The 21,564-nt window shown below is 34.0% G+C and overlaps 2 protein-coding genes across 5 annotated transcripts; one reads left to right on the forward strand and one right to left on the reverse strand.

The window, feature by feature from the left end:
- Positions 1–97: 97 nt before the first annotated feature.
- On the forward strand, positions 98–9,163 carry LOC110030111. Of its 4 annotated transcripts, XM_020732688.1 has the most exons (9): positions 98–452; positions 554–670; positions 1,848–2,067; positions 5,751–5,818; positions 6,045–7,095; positions 7,246–7,461; positions 7,536–7,663; positions 7,781–7,970; positions 8,358–9,163. In XM_020732688.1, exons 3-9 carry the CDS (start codon positions 1,917–1,919, stop codon positions 8,942–8,944), a joined length of 2,391 nt encoding a protein of 796 aa, XP_020588347.1. In that variant the 5' UTR covers positions 98–452; positions 554–670; positions 1,848–1,916; the 3' UTR covers positions 8,945–9,163. The 4 variants fall into 4 exon arrangements, with proteins under 4 accessions (XP_020588347.1, XP_020588345.1, XP_020588346.1 ...); XM_020732686.1 differs by having other exon boundaries at positions 1,848–2,064; positions 6,045–7,461; XM_020732687.1 differs by having other exon boundaries at positions 6,045–7,461; positions 8,373–9,162.
- Positions 9,164–19,609: 10,446 nt separating this feature from the next.
- On the reverse strand, positions 19,610–21,079 carry LOC110030108. The gene has a single exon (XM_020732682.1). It carries the CDS (start codon positions 20,820–20,822, stop codon positions 19,770–19,772), a length of 1,053 nt encoding a protein of 350 aa, XP_020588341.1. The 5' UTR covers positions 20,823–21,079; the 3' UTR covers positions 19,610–19,769.
- Positions 21,080–21,564: the final 485 nt, after the last annotated feature.

Consider the following 21,564-nt stretch of genomic DNA (forward strand, 5'->3'; position numbering starts at 1 on the left):
ATATATATATATATATATAAAAATATATATATATATATATATATATATATATTGCTAGTTCTTCCAAACATTCATTTTTTGTTTATATAATTACCCCTCACTTTTTAAATAAAAACAAATTCAGCACGGCAGCACTTTTCCCAAGCCTTATTCGTGGGCTACGCTGTTTGGTGTTTATTATTGTGTACCAACGCGCCGGGAGCGGTTCGTCGCCGTCTGAAATCGACCGTTATCCCCCGTCCAGAAGTCAAGACGCACAGAGACAACTACCTTCTCCGTATCTCCGTCTCCAAAATGCCCTTCGACAATGGAGTAAACCCCAATCTCCTCTCTCCGCCTCCATTAAACCCTTGGCTGAAGCCGAGGGAGGCAGAGAGTAACCCCACGATTTGTTAGCTGGTAAGGGAGAGCTCGGAATGTGTAGTGGTAATGGGGAGCACTGCTTTTCCAGCGTAACTGCCCCCCTCTTCTCTCTTCTTCTTATTCTTCTTCTTCTTCTTCTTCTTTAATGGTGGTTTCGAGCTAGCTCCTAAATCTGAAGTAATTTTTATAGTGTTGAGTCGTCGTCCGACGGTGGTTGGAGAAAATTTAGGTTTGGATTGCTTCTCGGGTTTCTCCCAATTTCTTGTGGGAAACATGCATTGTGTTTTTGAAGAGAAAGAAAGCTTAGGTAACTTCTTCCTTTCTTAATTTTTACTTCATGTTTCTGTCGGGGTTTCGTTTTTTTCTGGGGATTATCAGCTCAGTTGTATAATTCATTAGGAATCCGCAGAAACAATGAATAAGATTTGAATTTCTTGCTTTGTCCTGAGTTAATTTATGAGTTGAAACTTCTTGGATTTGGAGTTAATTGCATGTAGGACGATTGATCGGTCCCTGCGGCTTTCTTCCTTTTCCAGGTTTGTAATGGCTAAGTGGTAGAAAAAGCTGAAAGTTCGGTTTACAGGGGAAGAAAAGTATTGATTCCTTTCTTTTTTATCGGAGTGGCAGAAACAGTTCTGATTCTCTAGCTTTATCGTAATGTTAAATTTTTTGAAGTTCTTTTCCTCTGAAACTGACTTAAAGCAGTGTTGTTCTTCTTTAATGTTAGCATGGAACTTGCTTCTTAATTTCATGCATGCATTTAATCTGCAGAAAATCTCTTCATTATGCTTCTTGATTCTAGTTCTAGAAATGCAATTGAATTCATTATGTTGGTGGTTTATGTTGATGTTGATTTCATGCAGAAATTTTAAACAAAGTCCTAGAACTCACAATTGCCCCAAAAAAAAAATAAATAAATAAATAAAATAAAGTTTTTAGAGGGAAGATCTGTGTTAGGGAAGATGAACTTCAAACAATAATTATGAAATTTTCATATAGACCACTCAATTTCTATGTATTTACATATCTAACTCCTAGACTTCATTTTTTACTCACATGACGCCTGAATTATGCATGAAAAGATGTGTTTCTCATTTTAAAAGTAGAAATGGTGGTGTTTTTGATCTGATATGGAAGATTTGGGAATTATAAATATAAAAAATAAAGTCTTGGTGTTAGATATGTAAATATATAGAAATGGGTGATATGTATCTAAATTCCCTTTATAATTAATTTGTTAGAGTAATCTCAATATGGAGTGAAATCTACAAGAAAATGCATGGAAGTGCTACAAATGAATAACTTTCCGTTGATGTTATTTCATGAGCATTAAGGATTTAAACTTTTATTTTTGTTCTTTTATCTCAAGAAATCAAACAAATCCCTTAGCTTCAGTAAGCTGATGTGTAACACCAATTCCATTTGTGTTCTTGTAAGAGTCAGGCTTATCAAATATGAATTTTTCCTCTTATTTTTTCTTTCAGTTTCCTGTTTTCTTTGACGGATCTCCACTGGTTGAGGTCAATTTCCCAAAGCTAAATCTAGATAAGGATATGGGAAAGAAGGCACAGAGAAGGTCTTCCATTCCTGAGAGGGATAATGCAAGCTGGATACAGAGTTTCGTTAGCATATTTGAGTTTAGCCAGAGCTACAACCTTCGTAAATTACTTACAGATCGAAAGCGCAGGAGTGCGAGAAATCGTGGTGAGAGAAATCTTTTTACTTTAATCTATAGTTGTTCTGTTATTTTGGAAAATTTTAATAGGACATGTTTTCTTTAGTGATTGATCCCTTCACTGATAAATCAATGGTTCCTCTTAATCATCAAAGTATAAATAATGCAGTTTTTTTTTTATATCAATCCCTCCACTGTCAAGTAAATTTTCCAATTTTGCATGTGAGTGCCTCAAGTATTTTTTTGTTCGGTTAATAGCTTCAATCAAACAGTTTTCTTGATTAAAAGTTGGACTGTTCATGCTCCTTAATTCGCACTTCTTTTACAATTCTTGAATTTGAAATGGTGTAGGATGAATAGTTTTGTGACTTGATAATTTTTAACATTTGTAAATGAGCTTTCTTTTTAAAAAAGAAGACAACCTTAAATTAGCTGTTTCATTTTAGGAGCTGGTCATATATTGATGATTTCTCTTTCTTTTGCTTTACAATATATTTACTAGGGTGTCAAAAAGGCTTGTCGTTCGTGAATAAATTATGTTCAACTAGCTAATTCGCTCGTGTTTAATTCATTTGTTAAGCAAGCGAGCTAACACGAACACCTTTTTTGAGCTTGATCTATAAACAAGCTAAATAAGAATAAACTTTTGTTTAACCGTGTTTGACTCACATTAATTAAATAATTAAACTATTAATGTTTATTATAAGCGTTCTACATTGATTTATCATGTTGAATATTACAATTATTAAAGTTTATTATTATCTTAAATCATTTAAGCTAAATTCTAGTCATAAACGAACATATGAATTTGAATGGAGCCAAACACAATTATGCTATTCATGAGCCATTTTGAACACGAGCCGATTTCAAACAAGTAAATTTTGAATGAGATGCATATGACCAAACATTGGGCTCGCTCAAACTCGACTCGTGTAGACACATAATCTTCATTGCTCTATCATGTAGAATAATGAGCTTAAAGTAAGATTTATCGATTGATAAATAAAATCAGAAACTGTTGAAAACTGAAATCCGGTATAAGGGAAACTACATAGAATAAGAAAACAACATCCATCATAATGTATATTTACTAAATTTTGTTCAATTTTCTTATTTAGCTACAACAGCGAATCTCAGTTTAACCACTATAATGAACTGTTAGATTATGAATGTATTCTTCAGAAATTACTGAGCCAACTTGTAAAAGGTTATTATATAAATGTAGATGCAGCCCCAAATGCCCCTGTTTTATGATTTTTAATTGTTTATATGAGAAAGAAATATATTTTCAATGCAAATAACAATTTCCGACCAACAGTACATGATTTACCAACTTATTAGAAACTTATAAGTAAATCATGTAACAGAAACTTATAAGAAAGTTGAAAAAATATTGGCTTTGTTGCCATTGTAGCAAAAAAGTTCCAAGACATACCATTTCAAGATTTTCTCCACATTACTTTTTTGGAAAATTTATGTAAACTTTGGGAGTAATGCATGATACTTTCATTGATATGAAAAGGGTTATAAATACATATTACAAGGCCCAAGTAAAAGGAAAGACATAAATTCAGAAATAAACTAACTAGGAAATACATAAATATGGAAACTGAAAGAAGAGAAAGCAAATAAAAGCTAATAATAAATGTAGCAGTAATTAGACTAATAATTCTAATACTCCCCCTAAAGTTGAAACATAGATGTCTATCATGTGGTTCGTGACATTTGAATCAGTGATCTATGGACTAGAAGCGACAAAAATGGTAAGCGTCATAATAATGGTACCTTCACAGAGTAGATGGGTCAGAAGTGAGTTGACTGGATCCAAACAACTTAATTAATTGCTCCATCTGACTTTCAAGAGAGTCTGATGATTTTGTAGTGTTCTGAGTGGGAGTTGATTGTGTCGTAACAGATTCAGATGTTATATTGAGTCCCTTATTAGAGGAGGATTTATCTGAAGGTTTGTATTTTAGTTTACAGTGGAGTTTCCAACACTTGTCATGAGTATGGTTGGGTTTCTGACAATAGTCACAAGTGGAGCCTGCGGCTGGAGATTGTGTGGATGAGTGTTCAATACTATTAGTGACCAAGGCAGATGATTTGACTAAAGGACAAGTCTCTAGTTTTCATCGCACCAAACCTCTGTGAATGCAGCGAGACTGGAAGGGAGGGGATCCCAACCAAGAATACAACCCTAGTCTTCATCAAGGTCTTTATTAAGGCCAGCCAGAAATTGGAACATGCGATCCTTTTCTACAATTTTTTGAAAGAGGGAAAGCTCTGCTGGAGAGTCTCACGTATAGTCATAGTAGAGATCGCATTCCATTTCTAAGGCCACCAAATCATTGTAGTACTGGGTCATTGTCCTCTGACCCTGTTTCACCTCGCGGATCTTCTTAGAACCTCATAAAGTTGGTTGAAGGTCCTTACATCCAAGTAGGTATCCCGAATTGCAATTCATTAGAGCACTGACAGAAGAAGAAATATATATGAACGACCAATCGTAGTCTTCATGGAGTTAATCAGCCACGATATGACCATGCAATTCTCCAATTCCCACGCTGCATGCGTCGGGTCGGTTTTCGGGGGTTCACGAATCATATCTGTGAGATAAAAAAATTTCCATCTTGCCTTGACAAACAAGGACACAACTTGAGACCATTGGAGAAAATTAGAACCGTTAAGTTTATGTGTGATGATTAGGAAGTTCATGTGATTTTCTATTCCTCCAGTCTGCGAAGGGATTGAGGTCGGCATTGATCCTCCGGTGGACTCAAGCACACCATTACGAGGAGGCTTGGTGGTAGAGTCTTCCATGATTCCAACAGAGCCAAAGGTGATGTTGGGTTGACTAGACATAGAAGGATTTCGGCTGCAGGAGGAAGTGTAGGGGGCAGAAGTAGAATAGAAAGAATCAGTGGTTGTAACTTGGAAAATTCCACTGACCAAAAGAGGGTCGGATGCTACAGATGGTCTTTAGAAAGGCCCGCTGCAAATTCCTTGGGACGGGATTTCCCCTAGAAAGAAAGTAAACTGCTGAAAAAATTTGGCTGCCATGGTTTGCAGTGCAGAGAGAGTCCCACTTTCGCTGGTGAGAGGCCACTGGTCAGAAGCAGAAAACTTGCATAAACAAGGTCAATGGCTAGGCAACCTCTGGGGTTCAAACCATGGCTCTGATACCATGTTAATTTTGAAAATAATGCATGATACTTTAATTGATATGAAAAGGGTTATAAATACATATTACAAGACCCAAATAAAAGGAATGACATAAATTCAGAAACAGACCAACTAGGAAATATATAAATATGGAAACGGAAACTACAGAATAAAATAAAAGCTAAAAATAACTGCAGCAGTAATTAGCTAATAATTAGGCTATTAATTCCAATAATTTACATACATACTGCACAAATCCCTTGTGTTTACATTTCTAACACCTAAAGCTTAATATTTACTTATATAGCACTTTGGTGTCTCAGACCTATGCATGAAAAATGTATATTTCACTTTAAAAAAGTTAGTAATAATGATATTTTTGATGTAATATCGATTAATTTGGGTATTATGTATGTAAAAAATTTAAGTGTTAGATGTGTAATTACATATAACCTGTGTGGTATGTTATTTTTATCCTGCATCATTTGTATAGGATATTTTTCAAGTTTATTCATTACTATGTTAATCAGATGCCAATGAACTCGTGCAGGAACTCACTACTCGGGCAATAATCTCACGGAGGATACTTTGGACAGAAAATATGAACATGATAGAGGGGTAAAGCTTAAACTTTTATTTAAATCTACCTTCGTCATTCTGTTTTGTTAAATTCCTCATATGAGTTTTTCCTTTTTGTTTTGTCCATAAAATCAAGTTGGATTGCTTAGCTTTCTTCTACTTTCTTTATGTTACTTCTGTTTAATTACAAAAAGTCTTGATTGTATTAACAGAAAAGAAAAATAATACAATTGCTGATTACATGGTCATATTTGTTACCATACAGTTTGATGGCTGTAAAGATACGATGGTTCTCTCTCGCTTGCCAAGTGTCAAATCACTTATAGAGGAAGAAATGTCCGTAGAGAAAACCTCAATGGCTTCTGTCTGGAACATAAAATCCAATCAAAAGATGTTTAAAAACCACAAAAATGACTCGGATCCTCGGTTCAGTCACTTAATGGGCTCTGCTTATGATGGTTCCAACCTTATTTTAGATTTGGCTGCGTTGATGACGGAGTTCTATTCTGTGAGCCGTAATTGTTCAAATCTGTTTGAAGAAATTGGGTTTGATTTGTTTGGTCCCTTCAGATCTAATGCCCATAAAAAATATGCAAATTTTGATGAATCTGATTCACAGCTTGCCTATAAAAACTCCATGCTTCTGGAAGCACTGGTTGATGAAGCTGAGGCCTTCTTAAGTCAGAAGATTGATGAGACAAAGCAGCTTGTTGGAAATGGAGTTATACACTCCCAAGAGTTTATGGATGCGTTGGAGATACTGAATTCAAACAAAGAGTTGTTTCTGAAGCTTGTTCAGCATCCAAACTCAATTGTGTTCGGCCATATTCAACAGCTTCTGAAACCACACGTTGCAGACTCTTCTAAACTGGAAGCACTTCATTACTTGGAAGGAAGCGATCACTCCAAGGAAAAAAATGAAATTTCTGATCAAAATGGGAGAAATTTTACCAATCAAATGTTCCAGAAGCAAAAGAAACATTTTTTTTTAAAGAAAAAGGACAAATTTCACGAGGAAACTGCATCAAAAATTAGAAACAGTTCGAAGGAAAGGAGTAAAATTGTTGTTCTAACGCCACACATACCAATGAATAATGATGATTCAATCCAAAACAGCCCATGCTCGTCTCCTCAATCCTGTTACAGCAAGAAGCATGAAAAATCTCTTTTTTCATTTAAAGAAATTAGGAGGAGGTTGAAATACATAATTAGCGATAGCAGAAAGGAGCAGCATTTGATTTCCAAAAAAAGCTTCTGCAGAATTCCGGTTGCTTGTAAAGGTTCAGCTAACGAATACAGCATGAAATCCGAAGAAGGTAACAGAAAAAAAGTTACAACCCAAGCTGTTCCATCTAATAGCAAAGCAAAATCAATAACTAACTCAAAAGAATGGCAACAGAATGTTGAAACTGAAGCTACACAGTGCAAAATACAGGGATTATCACCAGTTTCTCTCTTTCATGCAGAATCCTTCAACGAAGAATCAGAGAAATATTTTTCTGAGATGATTAGTACTGATTATAGCACTGCTAAGTCGACAAACAACCAGAACTCCAACCCTTTGGAGGAATTGATCTCTCCATCAGATTGCAACCTGTTGATTGATGATTCTTCTTCCAATTTAAGGCCTGAGCAGTGTTCAGAAGAAGAAACTTACGATGGAGAGCAACCTAACACAGAAGGTATAATATCTATCCATTACTGATGCTTCATTTGCTTTGGTTCTCGATGGTGAGATTTTCTGTATCTTTGACAGGAAGAGAGGAGATTGTTGACGTGGAAAAAGAAAAATATGTACATATAAATTCTGCAGCGTGCAACAATTTGTACATACCAGATGGTTGTTCTTCATGTGAAAGTTGCACTGGTGCATGTTCTGAGCAAGTATGTATTTAGTAAGCAGCTTTTTCTTTGCTTTCCTTCAGTTTCTAAACTTAGATTTCATTAATGTTAAGGAAGTAACTAATGGCAGCATCATCTCACTAAATATTTTTTTCCCAGGGCACTCCAAATGAGAAACCAAGAATGCTGATTTCCCCTGCATCAATATCTCCAAACTCTTTAATCATTAAGCACGTAGAACCTTCCGAGTTCATCGTCGAAAAACCCGAAAGGGCGAGTCCAATATCCGTGCTTGAACCCTTTTTCTTAGAAGATGGTACAAGCCCAGACTGTCCAAGTATTAAATTAGGTATAACTTAAAATTTAACTAAGGGATTATTTAGCATCAATTTTTATTTTTTATTTTTAATTTTGTTTTTAGGAATATGTTTGTTTCATGTGTTTTTTACATATTTTTAATTTTTTTTTCTGAAAACAAACTAACAACTTTTTGAAAATACTCAAATAAGTTTTACGTTATTTTGAGTGTTTTTAAAAATAATCATACTTTAATCAAATGGCCAAACGTGTTTGTTTTATTTCAAATCAAAAAATAAACAAAACAGTAAATAAAAAATAAACAGCAAAAGTTAACTCAAATATCCCCTAAACATTTTTTTTATTTTGCGTTTTATTTATTTATTTGTTGGTTCTCAAGCTCTCTTCTTCCTTTAACTCAAGTTGAAAACACTTACAGATTCATTCACTACAGATGAATTACACAAGCCTTTGCAACCAATTCATCTCAACTTCCATGAAGATTCTGAAGTTGTGATAACCCCATCCAATCGTCTGATTTCTCATCAAAGAATTTGTTCTTATGACATGGAGATGATGACTAAATTTGTAAGAACTGTGCTGGAAAGCTATAATTTTGATTCAGAGATGAGTCTAGAAAGTTTGCCTTCACTTTCAGATGAAATCAGATCATTGCAGAGTTCATATCCTGAAGACCCAAAGCTTCTCCTGGACTGTGTAAATGAAGTCCTCTCAGAAATAAAAGTGAGGCGATTCCAGATCTTCTCCTCCTTGTTGTCTCTCCTCAAACCCACAACTTTACAGCCATTTCTGAAAGATTTCATAATTAATGAAGTCTCAAAGACCATTAAGAGTTATGCTGTAATTTCACAGGTTCAGTCCACAATAAATGAGATAGTGAGGAAAGATATGGGCAGTACAATGTGGATGGATTATAGGTTAGGGATGGAGCATATTATTGCAGAGGTGTGCTGCTATATATCCGAAGAGTTATTGGAAGAGACCATATGTCAGCTTTTTTTTTAATTTTTATTTGTTAAGTTTGTAATTAACCATCCTTCATCATGGTGGTGGAGATGATGTGAAAAATCTCACTGGGTTTTGGAAGTTTTGTAAATATATGACAAGTGTTTCTCTTTGTAATTTTTGTGAAAATTATATGGTGATTCATGTAGAAACTAATTTATTTTTTATTTGTTTTATAGGTTCATGAACATGAAGATGTTGGTTACTTTTGAGTTGTTTGTGTAGTGAATAGTGGTTCAGGGTGAAATTTTACTTGATGGGGCCACAAAGACTAACTATTTTAATAACAGTATTAATATTTTTAAATAGATATATATGACTTTATTAATGAATTGTGAAAATTATGGTAATTAAAGTTAATGTTTTATTATGTTTATAGTTAGAACTGATATAATTTACCATATACATAAGTTACCAAGGTGCTACACATTTTTATGCATAAAATGTCTGAATTATAACATAAAGAGTTACCAACTTGTCAATTGATGAGGTAAAAGAACATTTACAATTTATTAATTTTCTTAGGAAATTTGACTTTATATACCTCATAATATTACAATTAAGCAAGCAATATTCTTGCTCTCTATGCGCGGAAAACTTATTAAAATTTATCTCGTTTCTTAGGAAATTTGACTTTATATACCTCATAATAATTACAATTAGGCAAGCAATTTGCCTCAAATATGCATGTAATACTTATTAAAATTTATCTCAAACAAAATTATTTTGAAGTTGATTTTGTATTTGAATCATGTTACATCAATTTGGGCTTTTTTTTATGAGTTTGATGTACTATAATAACTAAATTAAAATGGAATCAATTGTTAAATCATATAACACATTGATTAGTGATAAATCATAAAAAATAAAAGAAAAGCTTCTAACATTATATGCAATTATAATATTTCAATTATGAGAGAAAAATTTATATGCAACTTAATTATGGATTTTCACTCAATCTCTTTTGCATCAAATCTTTCTTCTTTTTTAAATATTTGGCTTCACTAAAATTATGCATTTATCAAAGAACCACTTTTCTATTATGTGTCTACAAAATTCTAACAATATAGTCATTAGATAGGAACATACATAACAATACTAAAGTTCACTGAATGAGTGATTATTATGAAATTATTTTAATTTTTAGAGGAAAAATAACCTGACTTTTATAGCCAACTTTATTCATTGATTAGAATATCTATCTATAATTTATTAAAGTACCAATAGAACACAACTCTAATATAATTTTTAGAAGCCGAGTACTTTTTTTTTATGACAACTATTTTTGTTTAACTATGTTGCATAATACAACACAACAACAACAAAGCCTTCATCCTATTACGTGAGGTCGGCTACATGAATCCTTTTTCTCCACTGCATCCTATTTAGTGTCATATTTTTATTTAGTTCTAGTAAAAATTATGATAATATGATAATATGATAAATATTACACATGAAACTAATGAAATTGTGATGTTTTTCAGAGATAAAAACTAAGTTTTTCATAAAGTTTATTGACTCCTTGAATCTAAGAAAGAAGTATATCTTTAATTTACTATTCCTTTTTAAATTCATTTAAGATTTTATTAATCCAAGCATACATCATCAAATAAATATGAATTTAAGAGAAATAATTGAGCGTACAAAAGCTAAATTTAATGCTCAAGTCTCGTTTATAATAGCTTGGGATATAATGAGAAAGGCAATTAAGACAAACTTTGTTAGTTGAGAAGACTAGTACATGTCTGTGTCATTTTATGGAAGCAACAATAAATGTAATGTTAGACATAGTTAATAGCATTTAATTCACTTTCAGGTTGTTATCATTCTCGCTTAGCACTAAAGCTTGATGGCTTGATGGTACCTTTTGATTAGAAAAGTATAAAGATGCACTAATAATGATATATTACCACTTGCATTTGCTGTTGTTGAGACTAAGTTAAATGATTCATAGAAGTCATTTTTTAGTAATGTTCATGATTGCACTAAAAGCATTTGGTGTCAACAAAACCTTTATGTAATGTTAGATAAACAACCTAGTTTGGTTTGTGTTTGTATGGAGATTATTTTGAGGGCTGCACATCATTGTTGCTTATGTCATTTGAAGAGAATTTTCAAAAAGCTTTATGCCAAATGAGGTTAAAGGATATAGAAATATTATGTACAAAAAAAAAAAAAAAAAGAAATTGCTGGAAATATAGATAAATTAAATATTTTTAATATGCAATTTTTATATTTTTTTTATTATAAGAAAACATGATTGGTAGGTTGAATGAAATGTCACAAAATAAATTGGATGCTATGATCATAGTTTTCATTATGGAATAATGGGCACCAATATATCTAAATTTTGTAATGGTGTTGCTAATTAGACAAGCACGGGCATTATGTATACAAGCACTAATCTGTGTCATTTATTATAATAATAGTATTATTAATATTATCAAGCAAGCAGAATTAGCATAATAATTATTATTAGCCAACTAATTTAAATTTGTGCATAAAACAAAAAAAAAAAATTAGTTGAATGATTTGAAAGAGAAGCGTGGCGATTAATAGACTTAACTTGATAAATCCTCATGAGTACAAAGTCCATGATAACTCGTGTGAATCATTTCGAGTTGATCTTGATGGAAGTGGATATTGTAAATGTGATTGTAACTGTTTTTATAATCTATCTTATACCATATCCACATGTTATTGTTGTACTTGGAGCAAGACTAATATATCATAACTTTTCATATCAGAATGTTATAAGATTTAGAAATGTGCACATGCCTATGAAGGAGTTCTTTATGCACTCACTTATCATGACTTTTGGCTATAATTTAATTCACAAAATGGAGTAGTAAATTTGTATTCAGCTCCGATTTGAAGATGAACGAATAGATCAAGTGTGATTCGTATTTTCAATACAATGGATGAAAATGCAGACTGTTGTGAAGATTGTGCAATTATTGTCACCCAGTCATACATAATAGATCTACTTGCATGTAAAATTCAGAAAAATATAAGATATGAATTCCTTTTTTTTATTTTAATTTTCTTTTTTCTACTTATAATACTTATTTTGTATGAGAGCAACTAGAGTTGTAATTCAAATATTTTTATTCTAAGAGTAAATCTTTCCAGTTAAGATTCACATTCAATACAGTCATCTTCATAGATATTTGAAATGATTGCATCCATAATTTGAAAGATTCATTTTAAAAGTGGATAACTCAAGTTGAGATATACCTTCAACTCGGTTGTCATCCAAAAAATGTATTATTTACATCATTTAAATTTATGATTTGATCAAAGTTTACCACTGGTTTATGTTAGGGCAGTAGTCCTATCAACTCTAGTAAATTTAAGGAGTATTTTGGTTGAAGATTGACTTAACCTTATCAACTTTAGTTCTCATAAGAAGGAATGTCAGACAAGTCAAGGATATGCTCAAGTTTTTTAACCTAGTCTTTATAATAAGAAGAACCAGACTAGATGAGAGGATGCTTAGCTTGTCAACTTCACTCTTTATGAGAGTGAGGATCAAACTAATTAATGTAAAACGTACGGCCTTGCCTTATGTGCAAGTAATTCAACTTGAGAGCATGTATCATTTAATGGTTTTACATTTATCCTTGGAAAAAAAAATTATTAAAAAAAAACTTAATGTTTAACACAATGCATCACACTTTTGTTAATTGTGTCTTTTGCTTTCATAGCATTTACAAACCGTATGATCTAGCATTTAGCACTATGATCGACATACATGCATATTTAACTTCAAAGATCTGAGCATTTTAAATAATTTCATATTCTAGAAGATGACTTCCTCGACTTTCAAAGTGATATACATAAGTTGAAGTGTCTCATGAAGCACATACGTGACCCAATCTATTTGAACATCCTAATACATGCATAGCTTTCTTTTGAACTCCTTAAATAATGCATTCTATCCATGTATAGGCTTGTGTTGCAAATTTTGTTGGTGTATAAGACATTCTAAGTTTTGATTATGTTGGTTGAACCATTGCTAATCTTCTTTCTAGGCTTGTGTTGCAAATTTTGTTGGTGTATAAGACGTTCTAAGTTTTGATTATAATCTTCTTTTATTTAATCTATAACTTGCTAAATTTTCAAAGTTCAATAAAGTTTCATGCTCATTAACTTGCTTTTAAATTCATTTCAAATACCATGAAGACCCTTCATCCATTATGTTCATTATGGCTTATAGATGGCTATTATATTCATCTTCATCAAGCCTCTATGAGTTTCAAACATGACGAGGGTTCCACTTATGTTTATTGGTGAGTTAACATGTCTCCCATAAGTCATCATAAATGTGTAATTTTGATCATTGCAATCCACTCAAATCAATACATATTATGTTTTGAATTTTCATTTTATTTTCATCTAACATTCAGACAGACAGCTAAATTTGCAGTGCATGTAGAGTGCATTGTCAGAAGTGCTAGACATTTTCACCTCGCTAAAAGAAATACGTATGATCATTATTTTGCAACACCATAGTCCCACTGCACATAACAGAGCAGACATAAACTTTCGCTATGTCTGCATGAGTACGTATGTTTTGTAAGATTTATCTGCCACCTTAGAAGAGCATGTATGGTTTACTTAATTTATTTTTTGTATTACACCATTGCATAAAGTTGGAACAACAAATCACACTTATTTTAAGGACACAGAGTGGAGAGAGTAACAGTTTTCTCTCTCACTTTTGAAAGAGTACATGCATACCACTCAGTTCTTATGAATTTATATATCTAACACCTAAAACTTTAATTCTTACATATACCATTTGTACGCATGAAAAAGTGTGTTTCATATTTTAAAAGTTAAGATAAGGATATTTTTTATGGGACATGAAAGATTTAGAGATATTGAAGTTCAAATATTAGCTATGTAAATAGGTAAGAATTAGGTGGTGCATATGTATGTAAATGCCCTTTTCTCGTTTTTGCAACTTTCTAGAGAGAGAAAGTGGAGGAAATAAGATAGATGATTATTTGGTGCATGGAGAAGGGGCACTGGCTACAGGTATGTTCCGATCGTGATATTCAGGTGATATTGCATCTCAATATCATTCCGATATTATCAATACATCACAATGCAACGTCAATATCATTGATCTGCACGCACATATCATGTCAGCACGTAATACTTTTCCTTGAGTTGGAAGCCCGTGGCTCGGGGCTATTGGCGGGTTACAGGTGAAAGAGATGGACAGTATGGTTGGGTTGTGGGAAATATTTGCGTATGTTGTACGAACGCAACTCTACGTGCGTACTCCATTAACCCCTCAATAATCCCATAATAACCTATGAATAACATCTAAATAGAACTCGCGAAAGTTATTGAAAGGTTATTATGGTTATAGGTTATTGGAATTAATACCTCAATAACCTCCCAATAACTCCCTAATAATTGTGAAGCGGAGGTTATTGTGGGGTTATTACGCACGCAGCTCTGAGTGCGTAATGCGTGCGTAATACGGACACAAATATTTTCCTAGGAAGATATAGAGCAGGAAGTCATGAAGGCTTGAAAAGACTTTTTTTTTTTTTGCTAAGATTGAAGGAGGGTTGAGTCATGAAGGCTTGAAAAGACTTTTTTTTTTTTTTGCTGAGATCGAAGGAGCAGGCTAGGGGGGAGTGTCGCTAGAGAAGAGGCCGTACAAGAGCTTTTTTTGGGATAGAGCAGGCGTATAGCTTGTACGCTTGTACGAAGAAGATTAGATGAGGAGTAGGAGTCATGGGTTTGTGAAGGTTAGTGCGAACAGGAGAGGACGAAAAGCAATGCAGCTTCGGGTTGCTGCTGCAAAAGGAGGGATTGAAGGGGACAATGAAATATGAGCAATCATTTTTGGACACTTTTTCAAATGCGCTCATCTAGTCTATTTTGCAAATGAAGGTTAGTTTAAATAATTTTGATGGTGGACAAGCCAATTAGATTACAATCGCATGTGTCAAACTTGGTGCCCCTTAGGGCGGATTATTTTTCGCGGTGCGGCTTTGAAACATTGGGTCAGTCGTTTGGAAAGTGTGGTGTGGCTGTTCCTCGGGATTAATTGAGAGGCAATGAGGATGCAGGCTCGACCCCACGGCCCACATTACTTCGTTATGTTGTGACGGGGATACCCATCTCACTGTCTCTTTCTCTCTCACAAGTCTTGTTCTAACTCCTCTCTCTCTCTCTCTCTCTCATGATTCTTGCAAATACGGTGCAACCTCTTTCTCTCTCTCTCTTCTAGATTAACTGTTGCAGTGATTTCTCCTCTATATGCTCTTCGGCTCTGTTTGGATCAATTGATCTGCCCTCTGTGCAGTGGTTCCTCTTCGTGTAGCTATTTTTCATCATTTGCTTTACCTCTGTTTCAGTATTCTCTACTTTAGCATAAATGTTGTGGTTTGATTTTGCAAGTGCTTATGTGTCCAAGAATTTCATGGGTTCTCTGTGCTCTTATCCTTCGATAGTTTTCGGTTGATGTTGGATTTTGGGATTTTTAAGAATTCCACATACAATAACTTGGAAATAGGTGATGGTTTCCAATTGATGTTGGAATCCGGTTTTTGGTCGACGTTGGTCGAAAATATGTAATGCGTCATAGCATTTACTGTTTATTATATCAGTATTTTATATAAGTTATTCATATTTCTGTCTCTTATGCATTTGATATATATTGTATCAGTTTTTTTTACGCAAGTAATGTATACCTCTTTTTTTATGCATAATTTTTTCCCATTTGGAAGGACGATGAGGTAACAATGGGTAATTTATGTATCGTAAATATAGCATTTTTTGTGGATTTTTTAGGTCTATGATGAGACGTTCGACCTTATGAGTTTTGCTGGATGACTTGCATGTGGCTATTGATTGGTGTCACATATGAAATCTCAATAAAGACAACCAAATTCCTCTCCTTTTCAGTGCTTGATTTTTTAGGTTGTTTTGGATGACTTTTGGTGATATGCATAAGTGACACAAACGAGCTCAGTAGAGCTCGTATTATGTGGGTTAAAGACAACAAAGAACTTTTTTTTTATAAGGTTTGTTGTCTTTTTGTGGTGATAAATTGGTTGGTTTATATATTGTGTTATCTGAGACCTCGTAGTTGTATAAAACTTTAATTGATTGCTTCTATTATTAATTTTTACTAGTGTTATATCTAAGGGTGTGTGTTTTTAAGCCTTCAAGAAAAATGAGCTCGAAGATTTCCGGTACCTCCAGAGTATTGCACTGCTACTGAGGACTACTATGTTTTATACTTACACCGTGACAGCCACATAGCTACGAAAGACAGTTTTACATATTCTCATTGAGGATGACAAAAATTTGTGACTACTTCAGGTGGATAGATGGACTGGAAGATTCCACCAACGAGAGTTATCAAGCGTAAAGAGTTTCCCCAAAGGACGACTTATGTCATGCATACACTTTCTTCATTTTAAAAATAATATTATCATATTATTAATTATTATTTTAATGATCATTTTTTTTTAAATTTTGAGTCATGTCACTCACTGTTTAATAATGTCTATTTTTATTTTGTTTACATTGAATGAAATGTATTTATATGAATTGTTTTGTTGTAAACAACATTACAGTATAGGGGTAAAGTGATTATTTGTCTAAAAACAGTTACAACACGACCGTTTTAAAACTGTAAAAAATAAACAGACAACCAACTTATCTACAGCAGCATATAGCCACAACTTTTGCACAACAACATTTTAATAAGCTACAGCTGCCGCAAACAGACCCTTGATGTCTGTCATTTTTGTTGTGCTTGATTGAATCAATTATTGAGGGATTTTTTCTTGAGCAAATTTGATGCTCTGGCCATTTCAATACAATATGATTTATGAACATGCACCACTTGAGCAGTTTTGAAGATTGTCAAAACACTCTGTCATTTTTGTTGTGCTTGATTGAATCAATTATAGAGGGATTTTTTCTTAAAGCAAATTTGATTCTCTGTCCATGTCAATGCAATATGATTTATGAACATGCACCATTTGAGCAGTTTTGAAGATTGTCAAAACAATTTGAGCCGAATTTGTGTGCATCTCATCCTTTGTCAATATTTTTATCACATTTGAATGACTCGATTGCTGAAGCCGCTTCTTGGTAATTTCAATGCTATAAACACAATGGTTCAATTTATTTTGCAAACGAACCTTATTTGAATAACTTTGATGATGATTGAATTGTATTCTGGGACTCTTTTTTTTTTGTCATGTCCACTCAATTCACGATCTAGACTCAATGGCAATGCCAACAAATAGATACTTTAATATCAAAGCATTCATGAGACCACCTTCATTTGTATCTTACAAGTTCATATATATATCCCCATACTCCACAAAATTACACTCGTCTACATCATATATGCCAACAGCAACATCACACTCAAATCTTAAATCTTGCATCAATGAAACATGAAGAATTCAACTACCCTTATATCATTCTCATTGCACTGTTATTTACAATTGAAATCTTTCTAGAATAATAGACACATTAATGAGAGATTACAATTAAATAAATATAGATATCTTATTCAAGAGGAATGCAACGTCACATGCCATTTTTACATTGATAGAAGGGACTAATATCATTAACTTTGCTTCACAAAAGTGCTTCATCATTTATAAAATTACTATGAATTAGCAATCCTTAAAAATCCAAAGTTAACAAATATCCAATCAATCAGCCTTTTTTTTCTCCATAGAACTCAAGAATGCTGACAATTACTTCATTTTCAACAGAAATTAATAATTGTATGCTGACTTCATTCAAATTGATACACAAACAACATTCAAAGCTTTGTGAAACTTGTAAAAATAATGTGCAAGCATTGTTTCAACATATTCTCAACACAATTCAAACATATTCGAATAAGGTTGGACCAAAGTTTGAATTAGAGTTTATATTCCCTTCAAATATTTAAACTCTCTGCGAAATTGCTTTGATTGCTCAAAGCATAGTGGGATCAAATGATATAACATCATTCAAATATTAAACCATCACAATCTTCTTATCAAACCCTTATCATAAAAATCTCAACAAAAGTGTGATTAAATTGGCAACTAAGAATGTCAAAAAATACATGAAGGGGTGAAAATGGCAGGTCATCATAACTTAATATTATTAATGGAAGATACTTGAGAATGAAAGTATAAGCATAGCAAGAGCAACTTTGCAAAATCAATAAATAAATAAATAAACAAAAAACAAAAATATTTGGCCAATTATTACTATAGCAAAGATAATAAAGACAATTTTCTTTTGAACTTTTATCAAGCAATTGTGATTTTCAATAGCAATATAAAGCCAAACCAAAACATTTCCTGTTTTCTTTTGACATTTTTATTTCCAAATACTAAAATAAAGCAGTCGTGAGGAAATATTACGTGCGGATTAATGATATTGTGGCGGTATTAAGGTGAATACCACCACAATATCACCAAATCCACACCAACATTGTCTGCATGTAATATTTCTTCATCTAGTAGACCATGTTATTTGCATCTGTATTACTTTTTTTAATTTGAAAAATAAAAATCAGTAACAAACTGGGCATAAGAGAACCGTCCCCAAAGCTTTGAAGGAAATTCCCTACTCAGAATTTATTGGGTGGAAAATAAAAAGAAAAAAAACGTTTGAAATTTAATGAAAGACAGCTTGTAGAAATTCTCCTATTAAAGGGCGATAATCTGAACAAATATGCAGCATATATGTAGAATATAAAGTGAAAATTTGTAAGAATGATGAGAGATAGTTTATTAAATATTTTTTTTTATCAACAAGTCACTAATCCTCTCATGGATTATACATACCTGAATGATAGATACATTATAAATGCAAACAGAGAACCTGAACCAAGGCATGGAGCATGCGTATATACGCATTTAATGTAATTCTTCCCACCAAAATAATAGCATTAATTCCTAACATATAAAATGTTTTAACGGCAAATCATCAAACGGCGACAAAGCACACCCTAAAACATTTTCCAGGATTTGAAATGACTAACAATAATCATCAGACAAAAACAACAGAAAAAGCCAGATTTCTGCATGAGAAATATATATATATATATATTAAAAAAATTGATGGAAACATGTATCTATCCACCCCATATGTGTTAATTCGACCCACATAGGAGAGACTTAAGGCGAAGCTTTGCACACATACATACATATACATATACATATATCATGGTGCTTTACAAATCATCTAAGAACGTTAAGCGGTTACCATGCATTATATATAACTTGCCTTAGGAGCTGTTCAATAATGGATCTAGTAAACTTTGTAAATCTGGATTTATTAAATCCTATCAACACAAGGATTTAGTAAATCCTAGATTTAACGCAAACATGAGAGAAAATTAAGAAGACATTAGATTTACTAAATGTAAGATTTAAAAGTTGTCATTTTTTCTGTGCCCGATATCTAAGTTAAATTCAACTTAAATCTGTACCAGAAAGCCTCTTAATCATTAAATTATAGTGATGTTATGCATCATTATAGGACTTAGCAGCCTTCTCAGAAGCTTTTTGAGACTAAATAGCAAACACTAATATCGAAGGTATGGTCTTTAGATGAAAGAAAAGATGATGATGATAAGAAGACATTATTTCTGACCTAAACATAAGCTGCTTTTCATAAAAGCATCACTACAGATTACTAGTCTAACACTAGACATCGAATGCAAAAGCCAAAGAGCAACAAAAACATTAATTAAAGCATGAAAAGTTTGAAGGTAATGTCAACTGAAAATATGTACAGGAAGAACAGATGGTCGAGTAAACTCCCTTCACTCCTGCTGGGCAATTCCGCAGCTCTCTTCATAGTCTCCAACGCTCTTCTCCGAGCACACATCACCTCCACCTTCATTCTCCGACGCCTCCTTCATATTCAAATTATCATCATGGTCACCATGTTGTTCGTTGTTGTTGTCGTTGTTCCTCTCATTGTGCAATCTATAGTCAGTCTCCAACAGCAGTAGCCTCCTCCTAAGCTCACCCATCTCCCTCTCCATCAAAAAAAGCCTCTCTTTCAGTGTGAGGTTTTCCTCTTCCAGCTGAGCAATGTGAGAGTCCTGATCATCAACTCGGTTTTCCAGCAAGTAAGCTGAAGAAGTAGCGCCACCTTGTTCTTCAACAAAGCTCGGGTACACTATCTCAAATCTACTGAGGTCATGGTCTAGCCGTCTTTCTACCTCCACGTGCTCCTCAACATCACTCTCGCTTGATCCATCCTCATCATCATCGTCATCTTCAACCCCAACGTTATTCCGGCTGCCACCAGCAGTTGGGGAGCGGAGACGTATCAAACCCTTCATGGATCCATATCCATCCACGCCCCACTCTTCCTTAGCCATATCAACCAGTCCCTCTCTAGAGGGGGAGAAGGTTGGGGTCGGGAGGATCGCCGGCGTCACAGGGCAAGGCGAAACCAGCGAAGCAATCCCGCCTGATTTCTTAGCACGAATAATGAAAGAAGTGGTGTTTCGTGGGGCAAATGGGGCGAATCGACTAAATTTTTTCTTTGGGTAGAAGCGCCTAGCCTTTAAGCGGTTCTGATACTGTAGCTCCGTTAAAGTCGGGGGTCTGTACCCTGAAATTCCGGTGCCGCCGCCGCCGGCAGGTGGTAACCCGCCGGGAACAACTCCGGCTCCGGCTCCCGCAGCAACCTTATTCCGCTTGTTGCTATTCCAGTTGGCTCTCACTGGTTTCGCGCCGGTGGGAGCGAAAACCGGTCTAGGGTTTTGAAACCCCATCGGCTCCTCCGTCACGGAGGCAGTTGTTGGCTGCGGTGCAAGTGGTGGGAGCGGTGGAAGCGGTGCTTGTGGCTGCGGCTGCCACATCCCAAAGTTCCGGGGTTCAGCATCTGCGACGGATCGTTCATGATTCCTAGCAAAGAAACTCTAAAAAGATCAGAAAGTCGAGAAACCCTAGCTCAATCGCTTGATTCGGTATGTGAGATGGAAGAGATCTAAGAAATTTGCTCAAATCCCACCCTAATCGGGAGAAACACTGGTCTCCCGGTCTTAACCCTAGATCAAAGAAATCGGGATCGAAGGGCCCTCCGGCGATCCAGACGAATCGACGGAAACTGTTACCGTTTTCTTTAGACGTGTTTGCTTGCGACCAGCATTCAAGTTAAATAGACTTTATTAAATTCGATAAATCCTAATTTACTAAATTTAAACATTATTACATTTAAAGTAATGTTTAATTCAATTAAAATTAAACTCAATTAAATTTATTTGTTGTATTTGATAAATCTATTTAAAATATTTTTTTTCCTGTGCCTAATCTAATAAATTTAACCTATAAATGAATTTAATAAACCAAAAAAATAAATATTAAATTTAACTTGATATTCGTTTGATCTTTCAAATGTGTCCTAAAAACTTTCAAGAATGATTTAATCACTTGATCTGGGCTTCGACTTGAATTAGACTGACTTTGACATCATTAGGTTCGTCTCATCGAGTTGGTCAGTTTGACTATAAATTTGTTGAAATCGAAGTTATGGATGACTTTTAATTGAAGTATGAATGTTTCTTGCTCAAAATATTGCATCGAGATTCATGCCGGATGATA

Source organism: Phalaenopsis equestris, unplaced genomic scaffold, assembly GCF_001263595.1.
Source record: "Phalaenopsis equestris unplaced genomic scaffold, ASM126359v1 Scaffold000657, whole genome shotgun sequence".
NCBI lineage: Eukaryota > Viridiplantae > Streptophyta > Magnoliopsida > Asparagales > Orchidaceae > Phalaenopsis > Phalaenopsis equestris.

Excerpts from the sequence above, each read along its gene's own strand:
- LOC110030111 (XM_020732685.1), top strand. The coding sequence starts at position 1,917 with ATGGGAAAGAAGGCACAGAGAAGGTCTTCCATTCCTGAGAGGGATAAT. Across the intron at positions 2,068-5,750 it reads CAGGAGTGCGAGAAATCGTG|GAACTCACTACTCGGGCAAT; the intron begins GTGAGAGAAATC and ends GAACTCGTGCAG. Across the intron at positions 7,462-7,535 it reads AGAGCAACCTAACACAGAAG|GAAGAGAGGAGATTGTTGAC; the intron begins GTATAATATCTA and ends TATCTTTGACAG.
- LOC110030108 (XM_020732682.1), bottom strand. The coding sequence starts at position 20,822 with ATGTGGCAGCCGCAGCCACAAGCACCGCTTCCACCGCTCCCACCACTT.